We start from the raw sequence: 1456 nt of genomic DNA on the forward strand, positions 1-1456 counted from the left end.
TCACTCCCTCACCATGGTCTTCAAAGGCAGCTGCTCCGCTCTGTCTATGCCAACAGGCTTAGGGGATGCATGAGGGCACAAACGGGGTGGGGAGAGGGTTCCCTCCAAATCTTACAAGTCTATGTGGAGCCATTAGAAATAAATACTTATAAATAGAACATGGTCTTACAGTTAATTTCTGAGTGGACTGTTTCAATGTTACTAACTAATGTATATTAATTAATTAATTATAGTCTGTCTATGCTTAAAAAAATATTAGAACGGCAGCGATAACCCCCATGACCTGTGCCCTTTGGCCTTCCCAGCATTTCCCAGCTCTTCCCACACAGCACACGTCTTGAAAGAAATGACGCCTCACACAGCCTCTGCGAGGAATACAACTGATCATGTGGTGCAGGTCCCCGGGCCCAGCACAGATGTCCCCGGTGGGGAGACATGGCCGTGAGCTGTCTGGTGGGCAAGGGCTGAGAGGCAGATGACAGGACGAGGAGGGAACGAGGGAGGGGGCCGGGCCTGCTGGCTGTCCAGGGGATGGAGGATCCAGCTCAGACCCTCATCTGGGCAGACCTCCTTCGGGACAGCTTGGACCTGTGGACAGTCAACAGAAAAGGCGTGGTCAGGACCACAGCCCCCATCCCCCCCATGGACAGTAGGCCATGAGAGGGGCCCACCACAGACATCCTGTATCCCCTCTGGTCCCCTCGCCACCTAGAGGGAGGTAATTAATCTCTGTTTCTTATCCCAGGACTAGGACTGGGGCCCTCCCAAGCCTGCCTGTGCAGAGTCTCCCTGTGTCAAGGCCCACCCAGCTCGAACGCAAACTTGGAATGTCCATCTGAGATTTATAACTTCACGAGCAGCTATAATACAGGACCAAGCATTAACACCCAGAAGGACGTCAGGACCCTGTGAGTGCGGCGGCCCCACAGCCAAGGCTTCATACCGTATGGTCCCAGCCAGGAGGGGGTTGAAGGCATACAGCCAGTCATGCATGTCCTTGTCGCTGTTGGCCTGTAGCAGGATGCCGCGGTGCTCCGTGCACACTGCGAAGGTGTTGGGTGTCTACAAAAAGAGGCTGCAGGTGAGACGGTGCGAGGCGACCAGGACAGCAGCACAGGCCCCTGCCCACTGCACTGGGCCTGCGCAGGCAGGGAAGACCACCGCCAGGAAAGGCTCCGGGATGAGAAAGAAGACCCCACACCAGATGTGGAGTGAGAAAGGCTTCTCAGCCAGCCCTATCCCCACCCAGGGCTGTGACTCCCTTTCTGGAAGCCTTTGCAGCTGGTAGCCCCCCCCCCAAACTGGGACCCTGGCTGAGTTAGTAGTCTCAGGGTCCTGGCTTCTCCTCTCAGGCCTCTGCCCCAGGTGTGGTTGATGTGGGTGGCACCATGCCTCTCCCCACCAGAGGGAATCAAAATCTTCTACTGGGCACTATGGCTGCCTCCAGATGGCATGA

The 1456-nt window shown here is 56.0% G+C and overlaps 1 protein-coding gene across 1 annotated transcript in view; it reads right to left on the bottom strand.

The window, feature by feature from the left end:
- Positions 1-279: 279 nt before the first annotated feature.
- Positions 280-1456, bottom strand: part of KIF1A (kinesin family member 1A) — a 70057-nt gene continuing 68880 nt past the window's right edge. Inside the window, exons 46-47 of the mRNA XM_003798281.2 lie at positions 944-1062; positions 280-588 (exon numbers count right to left, since the gene is read on the bottom strand). Of these exons, the coding sequence (XP_003798329.1) occupies positions 546-588; positions 944-1062 (162 nt within the window). The 3' untranslated portion in view covers positions 280-545. The remainder of the gene's footprint in view (positions 589-943; positions 1063-1456) is intronic.

This window comes from Otolemur garnettii, unplaced genomic scaffold (assembly GCF_000181295.1).
Source record: "Otolemur garnettii isolate 467f Iridium unplaced genomic scaffold, OtoGar3 scaffold00133, whole genome shotgun sequence".
Classification (NCBI taxonomy): domain Eukaryota; kingdom Metazoa; phylum Chordata; class Mammalia; order Primates; family Galagidae; genus Otolemur; species Otolemur garnettii.